Source organism: Pleurodeles waltl, chromosome 10 (genome assembly GCF_031143425.1).
Source record: "Pleurodeles waltl isolate 20211129_DDA chromosome 10, aPleWal1.hap1.20221129, whole genome shotgun sequence".
NCBI lineage: Eukaryota > Metazoa > Chordata > Amphibia > Caudata > Salamandridae > Pleurodeles > Pleurodeles waltl.
The window spans coordinates 496589607-496608904 of NC_090449.1; the positions used below are offsets into that span (position 1 = coordinate 496589607).

Here is a 19298-nt window from a genome sequence, read left to right on the forward strand (position 1 = left end):
TGGATTTTTATGGGAATAGTTGCTGTTCCAGAAACTCTATTAGAAAGATTTGAAAAACGACTTCGATTTCCTCAGAAGTCATCAAATTATAAGTTGGACTGTGGGGCTTAATAGCAGGTGCAGGCTTTATCCTAATTGGCTTAGTGCATGACTTGACTGGTAATGGTCTGAAAGAGTGACTAAGAAGATCTGTGGCAAAATGTGAAAATGTTGACAAATTATCTACCAGCTGAAATGTTTTCTCTATGCCCCTGATTGTGTGCGTGCTTCCACTGATTGTGTGTGCACTTAACCTGGCCCCCTCCCGCCCGCCCTTGGCGCGCTTCACCTGGCCCCCTCCCGCCTGCACTCACGTGCTTCACCTGGACCCCTCCCACCCGCCCTCAGCGCGCTTCACCTGGACCCCTCCCAATCGCCCTCAGCGCGCTTCACCTGGACCCCTCCCACCCGCCCTCAGCGCGCTTGTCCTGCCTCACCTGCGGCTCCTCCCACCCCCGTCCTCGGTCTTTTGTGTGCCACCCAGTCCGTTGTCTGTGTGCTTCCCCAGCTCCTCCCACCCCGTCCTCTGGTGTCTGAGTGCTTGCCTCTGGATTCTTTTCCTGCCCACCGTCATTTGTCTGTTTGCTTGCCCCAACCCCTGAAACCCACCCACCATTGCCCGTGTGCTTTCTCCAGCAACTCTCATCCACACTCTATTGTACTCACGTTTGTTGTCCTTGAGCTCCCCCACTACCTCTTGCCTGTCCTCTCAACTCATTGTGCGTCCTTCTCTGTCACCCTCCCTTCCTCCGTGCTTCCTCGCCCCTAACACCCACTCACCTGTCTGTTTTGTTTCCTGCTAATGAATGATTGGGTTGGGGGGGGACGGGGTAACACTGAGGAAGGGAGGGTGGGGAAAGAGGATGGGTGAGAGTGAATGGGGGAACACACTACTAATAATAATTTAAAAACAAAAAAGCACTAAGACGTGGTTGGCGCTAATGCTTTTATATTATTTTTTTAAAGTTATTTTTGCCATGCTGCACAGGAGCCACACTGTTGTGCTGCATGGCTACAAATCATTGCCAAAGCCAATAGCTTTCATAGAAGAAACCTGTTGGCTTTGCCAGTGTTTGTTTAGGTTTCAAACTTTGTGAGTAGTGCTAAATACTCATGTCTTACTTTTAAAGGGTGGTGCTATGCTCAGGTACAAATTAGTGTTTCCCAACAGACGTGCTGTACTGTGGAACATTTCATATCAATACATACCTGTTTATGAATAAGGAGAGTGAAGACACTACATGTCCTTATTTTCAGGAGCATCTTTCAAAAGCCAATCACATGCAAGTTTTTTTTTTTTTTTTTTTAGATTGTATGTAGTGTCAAATGCATCTTTTCAAAACTACGTTGCAGCACCTAGAACGCAAGCAGTTGCCTGCATGTCTTAGTAATGAGGAAAGGTGTAACTTCAAAGGCTTACATGATAATAGTTAAAAAGCTCCATGTCCCTTTAAGATTTCAGGGGCTTCCACTGCCTGTTTTTTTCCAGCATGTGTGTATGGGAACCTGAACATACTTTGTGTTTTCACCAATTGTATTTTTTTCTGAAGATCTTCTCGCAGTATTCATCCTTTTAGCTTTTTCTTGATATCATTAACAGCTAGTAAGCCACATAACCTATTTTGGTACATGTTTTACATTGTTTTTCCCCATCAGAATGCCTTCTTTATTTGTTAAGAGCCCGTGGCGTGGAAGGAAAAAGGCTGCCACAAACCCATGCCATGTTTGTGTGGTGTTCTTACCATCCTCTGATTCCTTGAAGGAACATGAGTCTTGTAGAAAATATCCATACAGACAGCAAGGGCATCAGACCTCTTTGGAAAATAGAAGATCAGAATGAAAAAGCAGAAAAGCTTTCCATGGAACACTCAGTTTCTACTGAGGCAATGTCTACAACACCTGAAGAATCTTAAAGGGGGGGAGTTCCGGGAAGAGGAGGTCTGAAAAAGGCAAAAAAAGGAGATGGCAACATTAACCTTCCCGTCACCCTCTATCTCAGTCAACGTCAAATGTTTCAAGATCAGCAAAAGGTGCAGACCCTATATGTTGGCTGTCGAGCCCTGACTTACATTAAAGTACTTTTTTTGGCACCGATCTAGCAGGCTTTTGCTGAAGCATCCTAGGCATACAGCAGTGCCCCATTCTCTGTGAGTTCACTTGATGTCACTGTACCACATTCCATTTGTGCAAATGCCATTTGGACACTGTCCAATGTTAACCAAATCGAGATTGACTTTATTACCAGAACAGGATTTAACACCCATGAAAGAGATTGAGGCTGTGGAATGAAACTCACAATCTTTGGGATCTCCAAGGTTTGCCCTTCCTGTACAGAATACATTGCAAACTTCAATGCACCCTCTGATTCTCTCCTCAACCCAAGAAGGTATAATGGCATACTTCCATGTTGAATATATGAAAGTTACCTCTGTCCCGAGAACATCTTCGCTGGCCATTGTTCCACTTCAAATGACTCAATTCCCCTTGCTTGATTCAGGTACTCCTTGTAGTCTCGAAAAGCTTTGAGTCAGATCTCTTTCGCCGTCAACATCTCTTTTGCGGTCATGATGGGGACTCAGGATTTTCCTTCACTTCTACATACCCTGTGGGTTCACCTTTCAGAGTTTCCCTGGTGGGAGACATTATCACCTCCCTGCTGTTCAACTTTAAATTGAACATACCCTTGGAGACACCTAAAACAACAGTGAACCTGACCAAGCCTGAGTTTCACCATGACCTCTAGTGCCAGAATTTCTAGAGTTGGCAGAATAAACATTCATCACTCCTGCCACAGTTAAAGCTCTAACTCCTTATATGCTTAAATGCAGGCCATCTCTACGGGACCCATACATCTTAAAAGCAGACCTTAAACTAAACTCTTGTATTGCCTGTAAGGAGCCATACATCAGTCCTTGAATCTTCAGCACCTCCCGACAGGGGTAGTAAGATAAATGAGGCAGGCAAGAAGTTATCTGACCACTACCACAGCACAGCAGACTGCTAGTGTAGTAAGATAAATGAGGCAGGCAAGAAGATGTCTGACCACTACCACAGCACAGCAGACTGCTAGTATCACTGCTCTCCTAGGCCATTATAGCTGAGGCATCAGAGAGTGTCTTAATTCAATTGCCAAATAACCGCCAAGTCATCGCACAGTATTTTGAAGAAGTGGGTCAAGAAGGCTGCCTGGGCTCGAACCAAGTAATTAGTGCGGAAGTTGACTCAGCCTAGTTGGCAACGTCTAATTACTGCCACCCTGCACCATTTTTCTTGCCTCACTTATCTTGAAACAGATGTCTTACTTATCTTAAACCTGATGCACAGGTTTAGATTCTCGACCTTCTATTTTCTAGTTCTTCCTTATTTGGACCTCACATCAAGGAAGAGCTGCTATGGACGAAAAATGAAGCAGAGACCCTAAAAATGTGAGCCTGGAGGAGCAGTAGTAGTTCGTTTTAGCTCTACCCAGAATGTACTAGCACTATTTGGATTTGTGTTTATATATTCATGGTAACTGCTTGTGTTCATCTGTTAATAAGTCATATTGCTCCTAGAGGTCACACCACTATCTGAACATTGTGTTTTTTGTGTGCTTCTTACTCTGTTAAGCAGAATCTAACTTTCGACTGTATCGGACTACCCTCCTAGAATAAGCCTTAACTCTTCAGCCTCACTATCTCCGTAAAGTTAGGTGTCCAAAGGGAGTAACTTAATTATTCAAATTAAATATAGTATAATATGATAGACGTATAACCACAGATTCCTTACCTTATGATATTTCCCAGACACCAGACTGGAACTGGAAATCTTTTAGTAGTCTTCTTGTGCGCTGGTAGATGGTGTTGTTCAATTCTGTGTGGAGATGTCTGCACCTGAAGTGATGTACGTGGTACCTAGGTGGGCACCACCCCTGCACGCTGGCCTGTGTTCCTTCTTTTCTGCGCCATTAGCAAGGATTCAGATCAACCGCAGTCAGTCACTTTTCAACCGTTTTTTCTACCTTCTTGTTGACTTCCATTGACCATTGTGCCTTTTTCCCACTCTTTTTTTTGGATAATGTGTCTCAAGGAACTGACTGTTTCAAACCTTGTGATGTCTGTCAGGGGAATGTCTGTGACAGACCCCTACTTGGTGTGTCGGTGGAGCCTGGAACAGGAACACGACTCCAAGGCCTGCCTGGGATGGCAGGACGATGAATCGCAATACCATCTTCAATTGCAACATGAAGCTCCTGACCATGCAGCTCCACACCTTTCCAGTCCCATTTATCAGGATGAACCCTTCTTCAGGTAAGTCCCATAGGCAGTATAAGAAATTGAAGCTGTATTTGACTTCTTGCCAGTCCGATTCATTGGCCAAGGAGTAGGAACAACGTCACATGTTCAGCTCCCCCACTCCCGGTTCGTCCTTTCCCTGGGTCCATTCGGCACCTCCCTGAATTTCCCAGATCACCCTCTGCAAAGTTCGTGAATTTTGAGGCCATGTGCCTCATTTTTGGATGAGCAGACCCCTCTGGAATACCTTTTGGCCCCAAGGGTTCAGAAGAGGTTCCTTCTGGATTTCTGCTGCCTGATTCACCCTCTGGTCAGACAAGGGAGACGCACTCCACAAACCAAGGGGTCAGAGCACCGTTTCAAGGAGTAAAAATTAAAACTCTCCTTGGGAAAACCAATCAAATATACATGGATCTTTAAACTTAAAAACATACACTGGTAACTAAAACTGGGTAAATAAACAGTCAGAAAGTAGTGCAAATAGTGAAAATCACCAGAGGCTAGAATGGGCCAAGGGGCAACACAACCCATATACTAAAATAGTGGAATGTGAAAGTTGGATCCCCCCCCTAGGCAACAGTAGTGTGTAGAAGGGCACTGGCAGTGTAAGAAAACACCAAAGGTAAGTAAAGTACCCCACCCTAGAGCCCAGGAAAACAGGAGTAAAGTACAGCAAGTTTCCTCAGAACACACTAGGAGTCGTAGTAAAGGATTATGCAAACACCAAGCAAGACTACAAGACACCAACAATAGATTCCTGGACCTGACGCCCTGCGAAGAGAGAGGAGACAAAGTCCAAGAACAGAGGAAGAGTCCAGGAAGAATAGGAGCCCCTGCTAACTCAGATGAAGGTGCAAAAGTGGATTCTCCGGTTGGGAGAGAAAGTCAGAAATACACTAGAGAAGACAGCTGCGGGTTCCTGCTTGGTGCAAGAGATGTCCCATGTCGAGTCATTAGATGCTGGCTGGTTTTCGTCGTTGGATTCCGCCAACAAGCCTTGGCTCACGCAAATGCTGCGGTTGGCGGGAAAAGGCGTTAACTGGGCCCAGGAGAGACCCGGGGGTCTCAACTTGGACAGAGGAGACAGAGGGGGCTCTCAGCACTTCAGAGAGCCCTCAGAAGACCAGGCAGCACCCACAGACACGGGGACAAAGGAGTTGCAAATCGTGGTCGTCGCAGCACTGCACAAAGGGATCCCACGCCGCCGGAGAACAACTCAGAGAGCTGAGCTTTGCAGGATAGAGTGCTGGAGACCTGGGCTATGCCGTGCACAAAGGATTTCTTGGAGAAGCGCACAGGGGTTCTATCTGGCTCAGGGAGGCAAGCCCTTACCTTCACCAAATTTGAACAGCTGGACCTTTGGACAGTCGGGATCACTTCAATCCACTACCTGTGTTCCAGGGATTATGCTCCTCGACAGGAGAGGAGACCCAGAGTACCGGTTGTCATTGCGGAAAGATGCCTGCTGAAGCAGGGAAGTGACTGTCACTCCATGGCAGATTCCTTCGGTCCTTTTAGTGCAGGATGAAGACAAGCAGTCCTCAGAGCATGCACAACATGGAAACTGTTGCAGTTACTGGCTGGAGCTGAAGTTGCAGGTCACACTAGCCTTCCTGGATACTTTGTTGCAGTTGTAGAGTTCCTGGAGAACTTCTGCAGTTGATCCGATGGTAGAAGAGGAAGCATAGGTTGCAGAGGAGTCCTGCTGGAATCTTGCAAAACTGAATCTGAGGAAACACCCACAGGAGAGACCCTAAAGAGCCCTTGGAGGGGGATTGGTCTCCTAACAAGGTATGGACCTATCAGGAGGGGTCTCTGGCGTCACCTGCTGGCACTGGCCACTCAGATGCTCCCAGAGTTCCCTGACCATCCTGAAAACAAGATTGCAGAACCCATGGATGCTCTGGAGGAGCTCTGGGCACCACCCCTGGGATGGTGATGGGCAGGGGAGTGGTCATTCTCCTTTCCTTTGTCCGGTTTCATGCCCTCGAAGGGACTGGGGGTCCCTAAACCAGTGTAGACTGGATTATGCAAGGAGAGCACCATCTGTGCCCTTCAAAGCACTTCCAGAGGCTCTGGGAGGATACTCCTCCCATGCCTGTAACACCTATTTCCAAAGGGAGAGGGTGTAACACCGATCTCCTAAATGAAATGCTTTGATCTGCCTTCCTGGGATTGAGCTGCTCAAGCCCCAGGGGGGCAGAAGCCTATCTGTGACATGAGAATAACTGGGGCTGCAGTGAAAACCTCAGGAGACGGGTATGGCAGTACTGGGGGCCCATGGTGGAGCCCCCATGGTACATGGAAGTGCCCTCCTCCCCAATACCAGAATCGGATTAGGGGTACAATTTCCAGTTCCTGGACACCTCACATGGCCATATTCGGAGTCATCAGTGTGAAGCTACATATATGTATTCACCTATATATAGTGTACACTTATAATGGTGTCCCCGCTCTCACAAAGTCTGGGAAAATGGGCCTGGACGACGTGCGGACACTTCTGCTAGTGCAAGGGTGCCCTCACGCACAGGTACTATGCACCTAGCCTTCAGGGTCTGAAGGTTAGATATATTGGTGACTTATAAGTGACCTGGTTCAGTGAAAATGGCTATGAAAATTGCTTACACTGTTTCACTCAGTCTGCAATGGCAGTCCTGAAGAATTCTTTGTATGAGCTCCTTATGGGTGGCAAAAGAAATGCAGAAGCCCATAAGGAGCTCCTGGAACCCCAATGCCCTGGGTACCTAGGTACCATATACGAGAGACTTGTAAGGTGGGTCCAGTATGCCAATTTGGAATGGAATACTGGGTTACCAGTTAGTAAGTATAAATTTGGAACAGAGAGAGCATAAGCACTGGAGTTCTGGTTAGCAGGACTCCAGTGACACACTCAAACATCCTGACAAAACAGTAAAACATACTGATATGTAGGCCACAAACTATGAGCACTGGGGTCCTGACTAGCAGGATCCCAGTGCAACAGTAAAAACACACTGACAAACAGGGCAAAAATGGGGATAACCATGCTATAAGAGGCTTCCTCACAGTATATCTATTCCTTTGTTGCTGTTCTGCTATAACCGTGAATAGTAATATGTCGTGTTCCGCTGGAATAATCATCAAACATATTAGAGTATAACTGATCCTGAATAGGCAAAATACGTTGACGCGTTTCGGTGGATCTCGTAATATATTGCCACCTTCTTCAGGACAAAAATTTAAAAAAATACATAGTCTCCCACAAAAATATACAACAAAAACATTTTTTTTTTTTTTTTTAAAACCTGCATAAGAAATATATAAATAGCAATTACTCCGCTGTACATTACAATTTTATAAAAAAGTTTCTTACTGCATACGATATCTCATTGGTACACAAATTACAGTCTCATAACATCACCCACTCTTTCAATGTAATCCCCAGGATACCTTCTTATTGCAATATTTCATAATTCCAATTCTCTCAAAGGCAAAAACTTCTCACCATTCAATTTTGAATTTGATTAAAACTTGATGCAAACTCAATGTGGATGTGGTTCGTATTTGTATCTGCTAAGATTGTGGAGTGTTGTGTATAGGTTTGAAGATCCATGTATGTTTGATTGATATTCCCAAGGGGAGCTTTCATTTTTATTGATTCACCCTCTGCGCCATTCAGGATCTGTTGATGGATCTGCGTTAACCCCAGCCATGGTTTCATGACCTGCCCCGGGCACCATTCCAGGGGTCGTTCTCGGCGCTGCCAGACCCATCATGATTTCAAACTCCGATACAGAGCTGAACCCGAGCCGGTCAGGCCCACACGGGCTGAACTAGAGATGGATCCCTATTTTCTTGAAGAGCCCTCTGTGGAATATGAATGGAAAGGATCTCAGGATCCCTATGACTATTCCAACCCCTTAGAAGAGTTGTCCAACAACAACTGGTATGAGGAGCTGGCTGACATCCGTGGTCTGAACACCACCAGGCACTGGCATCCTCTCTCCTCCCATGGACGATACAGATGAAGATGTTTCCTTTGCAGTGGTGGTTCACAGGGCATCTGAGGTTCTAGACCTGATTCTGCCCACAGTACAGGTCAAGACCAGCATCTCAACAGAGGTACTTTCACCCGGGGTGAACTCCCTCAGACCCTCTACTCCCCTATAATGAAGCACTCCCTTATGTCCTGTTTGGGGCCTGGGCTAAGCCCTGCACAGACACTCCTGTGCACCTGACCATCACCTGCTGCCATCGCCCCACTCCCAGGACCTAGCCTTCCTCTCCCAGCAACCCACCCATGAGAGCCTGGTAGTCCAGGTCTCTATCGCCAAAATGAATAAATTAATTCCAGCAGGTTACTTACCTCATCATCATATATAGAATCCAAGAAGATGGATACGTTTGGAAAAAGGATTTTCTCTTCTACCAGCCTTGCACTGCAGTCAGTGAGCACTGCGTGTATATTGGGCTGCTGTTCCCATACTGTATGGGGATAAAAGAGGAGGCCTGTGTCATTCTGTTTCAGAGCTATTACAAACTGAGAGATGCAGCAAAGTTCACAAACAAATATGGATTGGATACAACTGACTTGCTGGGCAGAGCCATTGCTTCCACGCCGGCGCATCAGTGTCACACTTGACTGAGGACAACTGGCTTTTCAGGGGCTGTCAATGCATTCCTTATACACATAGCACTGGCCTTTTTGGCAACAAAGTGGATTTGTCTCTTGAACTTTTCAAGGGTAGTAGGGACGTATATGTATTGACCTATATGTAGTGCGCACTTATAAAGGCGTCCCCACTCACAAAGTCTGAGAAAATGGGCCTGGACGACATGGGGGCACCTCTGCTAGTGCAGGGGTGCCCTCAGACACAGTTACTATGCACCTAGCCTTCAGGGTCTGAAGGTTAGATATATAGGTGACTTATAAGTGACCTGGTGCGGTGAAAATGGCAGTTGAAATGCACCGGTCCAGTGGTGGAAGATAACATCCGAGAAATGGGTGCTTCAGATTGTACAACGAGGGTTACACCCTATCTTTCCAACAGTCTCTGACACTTTTGTTACCGTCCCAAGGGACCCTAACAGAGGGACACCTTTGGCTCTTGTGATAGGAAGTGCTGGCCCTTTTGGCCAAGGGAGCCATACAGAGGGTGCTGGCATAAGAAGTAGGTTGTGGTTGCTATACCCGCTCAAGTTATTCACTCAGAAAGGATGAATTCAAGATGCTCACTCTGGCTCAGGTTCTGTCTGCCCTCAATCCTGGATACAGGATGGTAGCATTGGATTTGCAGGATGCCTATTCCCATATCCCTGTTCTGCCTGCCCACAGGCATTACCTGTGGTTTCTGGTGGGCCTCAAGCATTCAATTTGCTGTTCTTCCCTTTGGCCTTATCCTGCACTCCTTGGATGTTCACCAACATAATGGCGGTGGTTGCAGCACATCTGCGGAGGTCAGGGTTTCCAGTCTTCCCTTACCTTGACAACTGGCTGAAGGCGGACTCGCCCAAGCTAGTAGTCTCCCACCTTTCGTCCGAGCTGTTCTGGATAAAGGGCAGTGTCGGGCTTGTCCTCTGGAATGGTGCGTGCAGGAGATTCATGCTATGATTCCGATGTTTCAGCCTCTATCCTGAATTTCAATGTGACAGACTTTGAGGATGTTGGTTCTCCTGGCCTCTTGTATCCTTCTGGTAAAACATGCCTGTTGGCATATGCGGGCTCTGCAGTGGGATCTGAGTTCAGGATATTTTCCTGGGGGTTTAACATCTGGCGGGCTCTCTAAATGCCATAGCACACAAACTCAGCCATTGATGCCTTGCAGACTGTGATTAGCGTCTCCAACCAGATGTGATGCAGTGTTTCATCGACTTAGGAGAACCTTGGTTAGGTCTATTTGCCGCAATCTGGAACACGCAATGTCAGCATGTCTGCGCTTTCGAATGCGGCTCTCACTCTGAGACACATTTCACCCCAAGTGAAGCTCAGGATTCCTACATGCCTTTCTGCCAATACCACTCCTGTCCAGAGTTCTCAAGAAGATAAAGAATGACCGGGCCCAATTCTTCTTAGTGTCCCCAGATTGGGCAAGGAGAGTCTGGTTTCCAGAATTCCTGAGCATGAGCAGCTGACTTTTGATCAGGCTGCCCCTTTGAGAGGATCTTCTGTAGCAGCAACAGGGCTGGGTCGTGCACCTGAACCTGCACACTCCATCTACATGCATGTAAATTGAATGGCAACAGTTGAGTCTTTAACCTTCTCCATAAATGTGATGTCATTCTGGCAGCCAGGTGTGTCTCAGCAAAAACACCAGCCGATGGGACCAGTCTGTAGCTTTGTGGGCTGCCAAGTCCATTGATCTTGCCCTGCAGGGCCTTGCTTATGATACAGTTAAAAGGTATCTTTCAGCCGTCTTGGCTTTCTTACCAATGCCAAATTCACCTTACCTGTTCAATTCACCCGTTGTGACTGTATTCTGAAAGATTTGCAGCACATGTTTCCCCCCTACACCTTTCCTTATGTCCTAATGGGATCTTAAGTTAATTCTCACTTTTTTAATGTGTTCACCCTTTGAGCCATTGCACGTCTGCCATCTGAGACTGCTTACCATCAAAACAATCTTCCTTGTGACCATAACATCTTCCAGTAGGTTTAGTGAATTTCAGTTTCTTTCTGTCACAGCACTCCCTCACCCCCAATGATACTACCTTTTTTCCCCAGACAAGCTGGTCCTTAGGACCTGTGCTTCCTCCTTACCTAAGGTGGTAACACTTTTTCACGTTAGGCAAATCATCACTCTGCCTACTTTCTTTGCACTCCTCATCCTACCAAGGAGGAGGAGAGACTCCACCAACTGGATCCAAAAAGAGCTTTGTCATTCTACATTGATTTTACAGAGATTTTCAGGTGGATGATCAACTCTATGGGATTTGTGGGTGAGAAGGAAACACAATTCATAGGAGAACCAACTCTAGGTGAATTATCCACTGTATTAACATCTGCTACACAATGGCCAAGAAGTCAACTTCTAAGGGCTTGCACGCTCACTCTATCAGAGCCAAAGCTTCAACCAGCCGCACTAGCTTGAGAGGTCCCAGTCCAGAGCATTTGTCAGGCAGTTATGTGGGCATTTCTGCACGTATTTGCCAGGTTTGCTATTATGAGCTCTTCACAAGTTCAGTCCTTCAAGACTTTTTTGTTTCAACAGATTCGCTGACACGCCTCTGTGGAGAGACTACTTTGGTATCTATTCTAAGGTAAGGAATCTGCAGCTAGAAATTTCTACCAGATGAACAAGTTACTTACCCTTTGGTAATGCCGTAACTAGCAGAAAATCTTTCTAGCAGCAGATTACCCACTGATCTTCCCATCCTCCTCGTTCTGCGAACAGTACATTTCATCACCAAGAGATCCTTCAAGACCTCACTTTGACAAACAAGTCACACCACCTCGATATGGCTCTGCGCTTCTGGCATGGAAAAATAGACTCAAACTTAGGTCGGCACACTAGGGTGTCAATTATATAGGCACCATTCATGTCACAACACCAACAGTGCCATCTACTTGCGCACAATGGGACTACTCAAACTTTTCTAGATCCAGTCTGACACTTGGGGAATATTCTAAAGTAAAGAATCTGCAGGTCGATAGTCTCTCCTAGATAAGGTGTTACAGATGGTAAGTTACTTGTTTTTCTATACACTGAGACTTAAGGGGCAAGTGACAGTAATCACAACCTACTCAACCCATTGAACACTTACTGCCTCAGGAAAAGGAATTGCATTGGAGCCTCAATTTAGAGCTTACCCTCTTAATGAACAAGCCATCAAATCTGTGAAATCATGGTATATTGGAACCCCTTTGGAAATGGAAATACTTGCAGTCATAATTACTTTCATCACAGTTATATCAGCAAGAAGGATTGGTGAACTTCAGGCTGTCTCTTCACAAGAAGATCTTTTGTTTCTCATAATGATAAAGTGGTACTCAGAACAGTAATCTTGTGCCTACATTTGTTTGACAGACGGTTACCTAATCCAGGAAGAAAATTCGATTTTCCAACCAAGACCTCTTGAGTAATGCTCCTCAACCTGGACAGGGTTCCTAAATAGTAATTGGCAGGATTAATAATTTCATCATCTTTGGGTTTTTGTTACCCCATGTAACAAAGCACCAAAGCCTCACTATTTGTCAGGTGGATGGTGTTTTGCAAATCAAAGACCTCTAGATGAGGGGTAGAATGCTTTCCAAGACTTCTCGACCTTTCTACAACAGCTAAGGCATCATTGGTGACTGACTAACTGTAGGCATGTGCTCATTGCAGAGATTTGTACGACAGAGACTTAGACTATTTCACACGCCTCTTGTAAATATTGCTTACCTCATGCATCTACGTGAAGAGATACAGTCTTTGAGCAGACATTCTGTGCAGCCTTTTTTCTTTAACCTACGTCTGTTATGTCCTGTTCGCCCCTCCTGCAATTTGGTATTATGGACTCAAGTGTTTAACCAGTTGGAAAGGAGAGTGAGCAGGATGACAAAGTAAGTGTAAATTAAAAAATAGTTTGACGATTCTAGGACTCTTAGCCTTTATTCTCACTCCGCCACAGCACCCAGGTAATCATCTATTTGTAAACCAAGTACCACAGTAGAATAAATGACAGAAACGTATATAAGACCTGGGCTGGCACAGTTGATCTTCGAGTATGAATAGGGTTTGTGCTTCGTGACCGAGTGCTTTCATTGGGTCTTTTTTTAAAGTTGATAGCATCTTTTAGTGGGGTTTGTTTCCTGTCCGGCCTATTAAGAAGGCATTCCCCACCAGCTGTGAAGGAGTAAGATTATAAACTAATTTTTTAGGATTATTTAGAAATTTTATTTTTCTTAAGCTATCCACAACTTTTACACTGGTGTGCTTTTAAATTTTGTATGTCCTTCTTTATTTTTTTATTTTTTTATTACCAGGATTTACTAATCAAGAGTCGGGGTTGGTGCCCAACCTGTTGTCTGTATGCACAGCAGGACTTAATAGTTAGAAACACCTACTTGTGAAAAAGGAATATAATTTCTTTTTTCTGTGCTGTGATAGGAGCCTCAGTGACTCCCTTCTCAATGTTTTAAAGGTCCTGCTTGTTAGACCTTTTTGTACTGAGAAAAGCAACTCCCTAAGTCGAAGATTGTTTGCCCGTTTCAAATGGTCCCAGTGCCTGTGGAGTTTTGTCCCTTTGTGGGGATCCATTTTACATTTATTGCATTGCAGACATAGGCAGGACAAATTAGTGATGGTTGCCCCTCACTAAGTAAACGGGTCGACTATCATCATGACCTGGAAGCTCCTAACAGATGGGCTAGCATGTTTATACTGATGGGGCCAGAGGAGCCAGTGTAAACAACTGCTTCAGTGGACTCTTAATAGAGGTGAGGACCTGCAAATTTCGCTGGACTGGAGCAATGCCAACTTATGGTCTTGCTCCCATTCCACAAAATATTTGTAAGAAAGCCCATACTTTATAAATAAACGTAAACCTGATTAACAACAGGTACGTTCTTGTATGCTTCAAACCAGAATTACTAGGCCTAATGTATTTTTACGTTAAGGGTTTTTAGCCAAATTATTTCAGATACATGTGGATTCATAAAATGGTCCTTTTCTTGGTTATTGGTGTGTTTGTTTATCCTGAGCTTTTCCTGTGCAGGAATTTAGTTGATCATTGACATAAGACCGCTGCTTTGCTGTTTAAAAAAAAGCAGCAAACAATTGTGTTTTATTCCAAAAAGAGACCTAAACATATTATCCTGAGGCTCCCGAATGCAGTAAAGGTGACCTAAGATGCATGTGAGGGAGACCAAGGAGAATCCATAAATACAGCTAAAGAACTTGCCCAAAACGTTTAAGTTCTATATGATTTACTTTATGTGTATATATTAAGTATTTTCCTGCAGAAGAAGCTTCTGCTTGAGTACATGCCCTTAACCGTGCAATTAGCCTTTCAATATTGAATACATTTGCTGTATTTTCCAGATGGAATACTAGATGAATTAAAAGCCAGCGTTCCAGAAGCACAAGCTCCTGCTACTGTATCAGTGTTGGAAGACCACAAATCTGAATCCTCTGATCAACATACAGAAGAGCCTGTTCTTGAAACTTCAGGTAGCTGGCAGTCCTGTAACTACAATTTTATTTTTCTTCATTTTCGTACAATTTTTACTTGTGTTATGACATTATGATCCTATTGGCTGATGCTTTGTAGAAGACATCTTACTGTTGCGAGAAATATATTTCACCAACTCCATAGCCAATACCACGTTTTCACATTTTTATAGTCTTGTATTTACACTGACTGCTGTCTGCAAATACTAGTAGCTCCTCATTAATGTTCGTGTCACCTCACCTAGCTTCTGAAATGCTGATATAAGATCTGAGCTCTGCATTGAAACTCAGGCAGCAAAAACAGCTAATATGTTCTCATTTGAGGGATTCTGAGCCTGTGCCATGTATCTCCTTGTTCCTTATAAACGTTTGTTAAATATTTTCCTCAACGTTTTCAGGAAAAGTGTAACATCATGTTTCTTTAACTTTTGTTAATGTTGAACAATCTTGCACTTACCCTTCCTTTTCATTCCTCATTTACAAGCTTTATTGGCAGAAGTTTTAATTTCTTACATGGTGCTCTTTGATCTTGTTTGGATGTGGCTCAGCCTCTGCCTTAGCTTCATTTACTTTCTCCTACTCTAAACTCAGTGATGGTGATGACAAAAATGCACATTCAAGTTCATGCATCAAAAATAATTCAAGGCAAACATACCTTATTAGTAAAAGCATATACAATCTTTAGAAAATGATTTTAAATTAAGCATATTGAAGCTAAAATATTTCGTCTGTGGTATACGGGAGTGTACATAATTTTCTATAATGAATTTGTAATTGTATACAAATGCATTAGATCAGACTTTAAAAAGTTTGACATTCCTGTTTTTTAATGATTAGGGCAGTTTCTTTAATTTCATTTTATCAATGACAGAATCTGTTTTATGATTTCTCAGTTTGTCCACCCTGTTGACATTGCTAACCTAGATGTGGACATTTAAGCAGTTATTGAATAGATTAATGTAACCAATGTTATACTAGTGGCTAAATAAATACATTTCACATTTAGAAATGAAGGTGTTAGACTAACTTGTATTGGTTATAGAGTTTGAGCAAACCTCATGTGTTCCTGTTGTATCTGCAGCCTCCTTAAAGCAGGTTTCCATACCAAGTGAACAAGGGTATGACCAAGCGAAACCTGTAGCAGTGCCTGTTGCAAATATCAAAGACAAACATCCAGCTGATCTTTTGCAGTCAAAGCCCATTGAGTCACCTCTGGCATCAGAGCCTCGATCTAACACTAGAACGGCTTCTCGTACTAAAGCCCTTCATAAAAAGGCAGCTGAACTTATGGACACTAAAAGCGAAGCTGCTCAAGATGAGTGGACTCCGGAAGGTGCACCAGCCATGATAAAAAAGAAAAAGAAGAAACCAAAACAAAAAAAGACCTTGCAGGCAAGAGCAGCAGAGGTGTTTCCTGGTAATGATGCAGGCACTGAATTTTCATATGTCACTTCATCTGCAGCTGAAATGCTGAAATCTGATATCCAGTCTGACCAGCCAATCGAAAATCTTGAAGGACGCACGTCATTAAGAGGATATGCTGTCAAAGAGCCCACAAAGGTCATCAGACAGACCAGCCCTGGTGCAGACTCTGTTGGTGTGTCAGACGAGAAACACAATCGTAACCCAGTACCACAAATAATTCAGACTAATGAAGTGTTGTTGGCTGCTCCAAGTTCAAGAGAAGCTGAACAGTTTGTAAAGGGAGAACAAATGGAAGACAGATTACTTTCGCAGACTCAAGGCAAACTCAGTTTATTACCAATTAATTTATTAGAGAACAGGACAGAGATGACAAAGATTGAGGATCCAAAGATTCAAACCACACCAAAAGGAGCTGGGCTTAAAAATAAAAATAAAAAACATTCAGAGTTAAAGGCTATCTTTCCAGAGGGTAAAAGCAAAGAACTTGGAACTCACTTGGACTGTAAAACCGATGTTGCAAGCTTCCTTGATAGCAATGTTCAGCGGGAAGACACAGCACAATTTGGCAATAAAACGCTGGAAGAGAAAAAACGTACACAGCCTCCATATGAAGAGTTTCAAAACGTTGAAGTTCTATTGGTGAAGCAACCATCACGTTTAGAAAACCAATCCAATATGGCAGTATTTCCGGTTGTACTAACAAAAGATAACTTAACAGAAACCAGTATTGGCCATGAAAGCAAGAAAGTTAAGTCCAGCTATCCAGATTTCAATACAGAGTATGCGAAAGATAACTCCAGAGTACAAGATTGTGTTGGACCACAGCAGAGTGCTAAACTGAAAAAATCTCGTAATTGTGATAGAAAAAAGAAAGTTGGACATTCGTCTTTGGATAGCCAGGATGTGTTTGAAAGTAAGATTGCTGGTGGGAAGGGTCAGGCCTCCTCTGTAATGCCACTTAATGAAAACTACAAAGTTTCTGAATGTGCTGATAAGAGTGGTTTGTTGCAAAATATTTCTTCAGATCATCTTCAGACCAAGAAAGACCAAAATCTTCTTTCCTGTGGAGAGCTTGTTGAAATAGAAGAAAACATTCACAGTGCTGTTTCTCTGAACAACAAAACTGATGTTGGGTGCTTTGAGGCTAAACATAGGAAATTTGGCATTCTCTCCAGCAAGCCGAATGTGCCTGTAGACATTAGAACTGATCTGGATGAGGTGGAGGTGTTTGCGGGGCCTACAGAGAGTAAAGAGGATACGGTTCAAACAAAGCCCTCATTTGAGCCTACCGTGCCTTTTCAAAGTGTGGAAAGTGAGAGCATCATGCTGTTATCCTCTGAGCCGGATTTGTGTGCAGAGATTAAAGACGTTGCAGTTCATAAACAGGCTCTCGCTGAAGCAACACCAACTTTAGAGAACAAGATAGATATGGTAAATATAAATATATACCCCTTCCCAGATTCCACTTCAATGGAGGTCTCCTCTGAATATAAAGTGATTGCAGAAGGCACAATCACATTGCAGGCCTCCTCAGAATCTGTAGTGCATGATGAAAGCAAGGCTAATATGATGGAGGCAGTCTTATCAAAACTTCCTGTTTTAGCAGAGGGCAAGAGTGCAATGACTCCTGGCCCAGTATCCTCAGAGCATACACTGTGTGTAGGGATCAGGAAAGACGCAGCTCTAGTGTCCTCAGAACCTGTTGCAACTATTGAAAGTGAAGGAGATTTGGCTCTAGTGTCAACTGATTTACAAATTGGTGGTGCTTCCTCAGTGTCCTCAACAGAAGTTACAGTGAAAGAACCAAGTTTGATAGGTAAGAAGAAGTCCGGGCGTGGATCTTTAAAGAGATCACGTAATGGTGACAGTAAAGGTGCTAAGACTTCAATTGTAGCTCAAGGAGAGGAGATAACTAAAGATAATAGTGTTCCTCACAAAAGCAGTGAAGGTATGGTTACTCCTTCTAAGCATTCACTGAGCTTGGGGGCTAAAGCAAATGTTCCTGTCTGCACCTCTACGCCCTTGTTGCAGGACACCTCTTCAGCAGTCTCTCTTTTTGATCACGAGAGTGAAGAATACACAGATATTTTGAACCTTAAGGAAGATGCAACTAGCCTTCCTTCAGTTCTCGAAGTGCAGAATGTATGCAGAGCTGGTGTCTCTGATGAAATAAAAGAGATACCATGCACCTTTATACAGCTTGCAGCTAGTTTGGATATTGAGGAAGATTTTTCTGACATTTCTAGTACGAACAACAGAGCAAAAAATAAAAGTCATGTTGAAAAGACTCAAAAAGGTCGTCCAATGGCCTCTTTGCCTTTAAAAAATGTAGAAAGCACTGAGCCCCCTGGTAAAGATTCTATGATTGCGCTGACCAAGGACAAAACTAAAGGAAAAAGAATCAAGGAAGATGAAAAGGTCAAATGTCTCCATTCAGAGACCCCTGTAAATTTTGATAGTGAAGCAGATGAACCTGGGGATCTTTCTGTATTTGAGAATAAGGACAAACCGTTTTTGTCTGACAAAATTAAGCCGTATGAAACCAGCTTTCTTGAGCGCTCTGCTTATTTAGAATGTCCTGCAGCTTTAGAGATGCATCCCAATGTCGCTCAGCTAGATGAACAAGTTAACATAAGCCTTCTTGAAGTTGGGGTTATTGATACACTGGAAATTAAAGATATTACAGCATCTCCTATTAACATTGACACCAAAACCAAGTCTTCAGTGAGCTTGGATGTAAGTGCTGCTTTGCTTCCATCCTCAAAGTCACATTCAATTTTAGATGTGTCTTTGGCTGAACCTCCTTTTTTGGCACTCAGAGACAAAGCTGGACAACACTGTGTGTCTCTTGAGGTGAAAGATGTTAAGAATACAGCTTTTGAAGCTTTTCTTTCTTGTGATGGTAACACCGATAGTGCAGAGGCCCCCCGAATATCTCTTCCAGCCGAAGGAACACAGGAAAGTCCAGTTGTGGATAAAGTTAGTGCAGGTGACTGCGAGCAAAAAACAGTCACACCAGAGGATGCAGCAAGTAAAACTGAAGTCTCTCTGAAAGATGAAATTTCTATGGAGGATACCCACTTCAAGTCTCGATTAGAAAAACCTATCAAGTCTGGCCAAGCAGAGGCGAAGAAAACTATAAAAACAGATCTAACAGTCAGAGGACCAGAATCGATGAAAGGTTACATGAGACCTACAAAGTCTCAAGGACTTCTGTCACCGCAACCAAGGTCTTCAGTCCATGATGCAATGAACACAAATCAGACGAGGGATCGCAGTACAAGTCAACGAAGACCAGAAAAAGGTGTGTGCTTGGGATTGAGCTGGCAGCCATAACACTGACTGCTTTGGGTGTTGGAACTAGCTACTGCTTGTTGGTGTGTGGGCATGAGCGTGCAACTTTTAATGCTGTCATTCACCAATGGAAATG

General features: G+C 43.9%; 1 protein-coding gene across 36 annotated transcripts in view; it reads left to right on the forward strand.

The window, feature by feature from the left end:
• MAP4 (microtubule associated protein 4) overlaps window positions 1–19298 on the forward strand; it is a 1914856-nt gene that overhangs the window by 1251370 nt on the left and 644188 nt on the right. For all 36 annotated transcript variants that reach the window (XM_069210826.1, XM_069210834.1, XM_069210837.1 and 33 more), the window contains 2 exons: window positions 14315–14443; window positions 15525–19172. In XM_069210826.1, coding sequence (XP_069066927.1) covers window positions 14315–14443; window positions 15525–19172 — 3777 coding nt within the window. The remainder of the gene's footprint in view (window positions 1–14314; window positions 14444–15524; window positions 19173–19298) is intronic.